This window comes from Fonticula alba (genome assembly GCF_000388065.1).
Source record: "Fonticula alba strain ATCC 38817 unplaced genomic scaffold supercont2.3, whole genome shotgun sequence".
NCBI classification, from domain to species: domain Eukaryota; order Rotosphaerida; family Fonticulaceae; genus Fonticula; species Fonticula alba.
Genome location: NW_009242973.1, coordinates 2,249,928 through 2,250,921, shown reverse-complemented (window position 1 = coordinate 2,250,921; position 994 = coordinate 2,249,928). Strand labels below are relative to the sequence as shown.

The following is a 994-nucleotide window of genomic DNA, read 5'->3' as shown; positions in this document are numbered from 1 at the left end:
GGGAGAAGGGCCGAGAGGCATCGGTTAGTCCGGTCAAAAGAAATGCATGGTCAAAGGCGGGGTGGGGGGATCAAAAGGAGAGCGTACGATCGGCATAGCGAACAAAGCCGTAGCCCAGACTCTCGTTGTTGTCGGTGTTGCGAATGACACGAACACTGATGGGAGTGCCGTAGCGATTGAAGAGCTGTGCCCCGGTCCATTTGGCGGTGTGAGAATGCAAGGGAGGCTGGGCAGACGGCAAAAAGGAAGACCGGCAAGCCGGACGCACCTCCGACAGATGGGCCTCGTCAACATTGTTTGGAATGTAGTTGATGATGAGGTTGGCCTCGGGGTCGGCAGGCTTGCCGGGGCTGGTGGAGGAGGTGGACGTCGCAGCCGCGGCGTCCATTTTAGACTGCTCCTCGATGTCCTCAGCAGTAGAGGGGGTGGCGGCAGTGGCGGTGGCGGTGGCGGTGGCAGGCGTTTCCTCCAGGGTGGCGGGCGGCTGAACCGCCTCGGCGGCCGAGGCCTCGGGCATGGCCTCTGGCTGATCTGGGTGAGTCATGGCAGAGTGTGTGTGTGTGTGTGTGTGCGCGGCAAGAGAGAGAGAGAGAGAGAGGACAGGGAGCTTCCCTCGCGTGCGAGGGCCGGAGTGGGGGAGGGGGAGGGGAGAGAGAGATGGTTGGGGTGTCTCGGGGCTGCAGGCCCCGGTTGTTGTCCAGCGGGCTCTTCAGCCATGTGGCTGGGCAGGGTGTTGAGACAGATCTGCTTGGCTGGGGGGAAGCGCGAATTTCATAGGGTTCCGGCCCGGGGAGGTGGCAACAAGATGTGCCACCCTCCAGAACGGGGGCAGTGCAGTTGGCAGAGTGCGTGGGCTGGTAGTCCGGGGAGGGGGCTTGGATGCGGCTTGCGAGCCGGGAGCGTGTACGGGGGGGGGGGCGATCTGGCGGGTGACATCCCTACGATGCATGGCCCTCAGTTCGCCGGTGGTTGGTCCCCGAGCGCATCTCCCCCC

At 64.0% G+C, this 994-nt stretch overlaps 1 protein-coding gene across 1 annotated transcript in view; it reads right to left on the bottom strand.

Moving 5' to 3' along the window:
• H696_02259 (hypothetical protein) overlaps positions 1 to 544 on the bottom strand; it is a gene marked incomplete at its 5' end in the record, with an annotated part of 2,629 nt that extends 2,085 nt beyond the window's left edge. Inside the window, 2 exons of the mRNA XM_009496161.1 lie at positions 88 to 184; positions 269 to 544. Of these exons, the coding sequence (XP_009494436.1) occupies positions 88 to 184; positions 269 to 544 (373 nt within the window). The remainder of the gene's footprint in view (positions 1 to 87; positions 185 to 268) is intronic.
• Between the last annotated feature and the right edge of the window lie 450 nt (positions 545 to 994).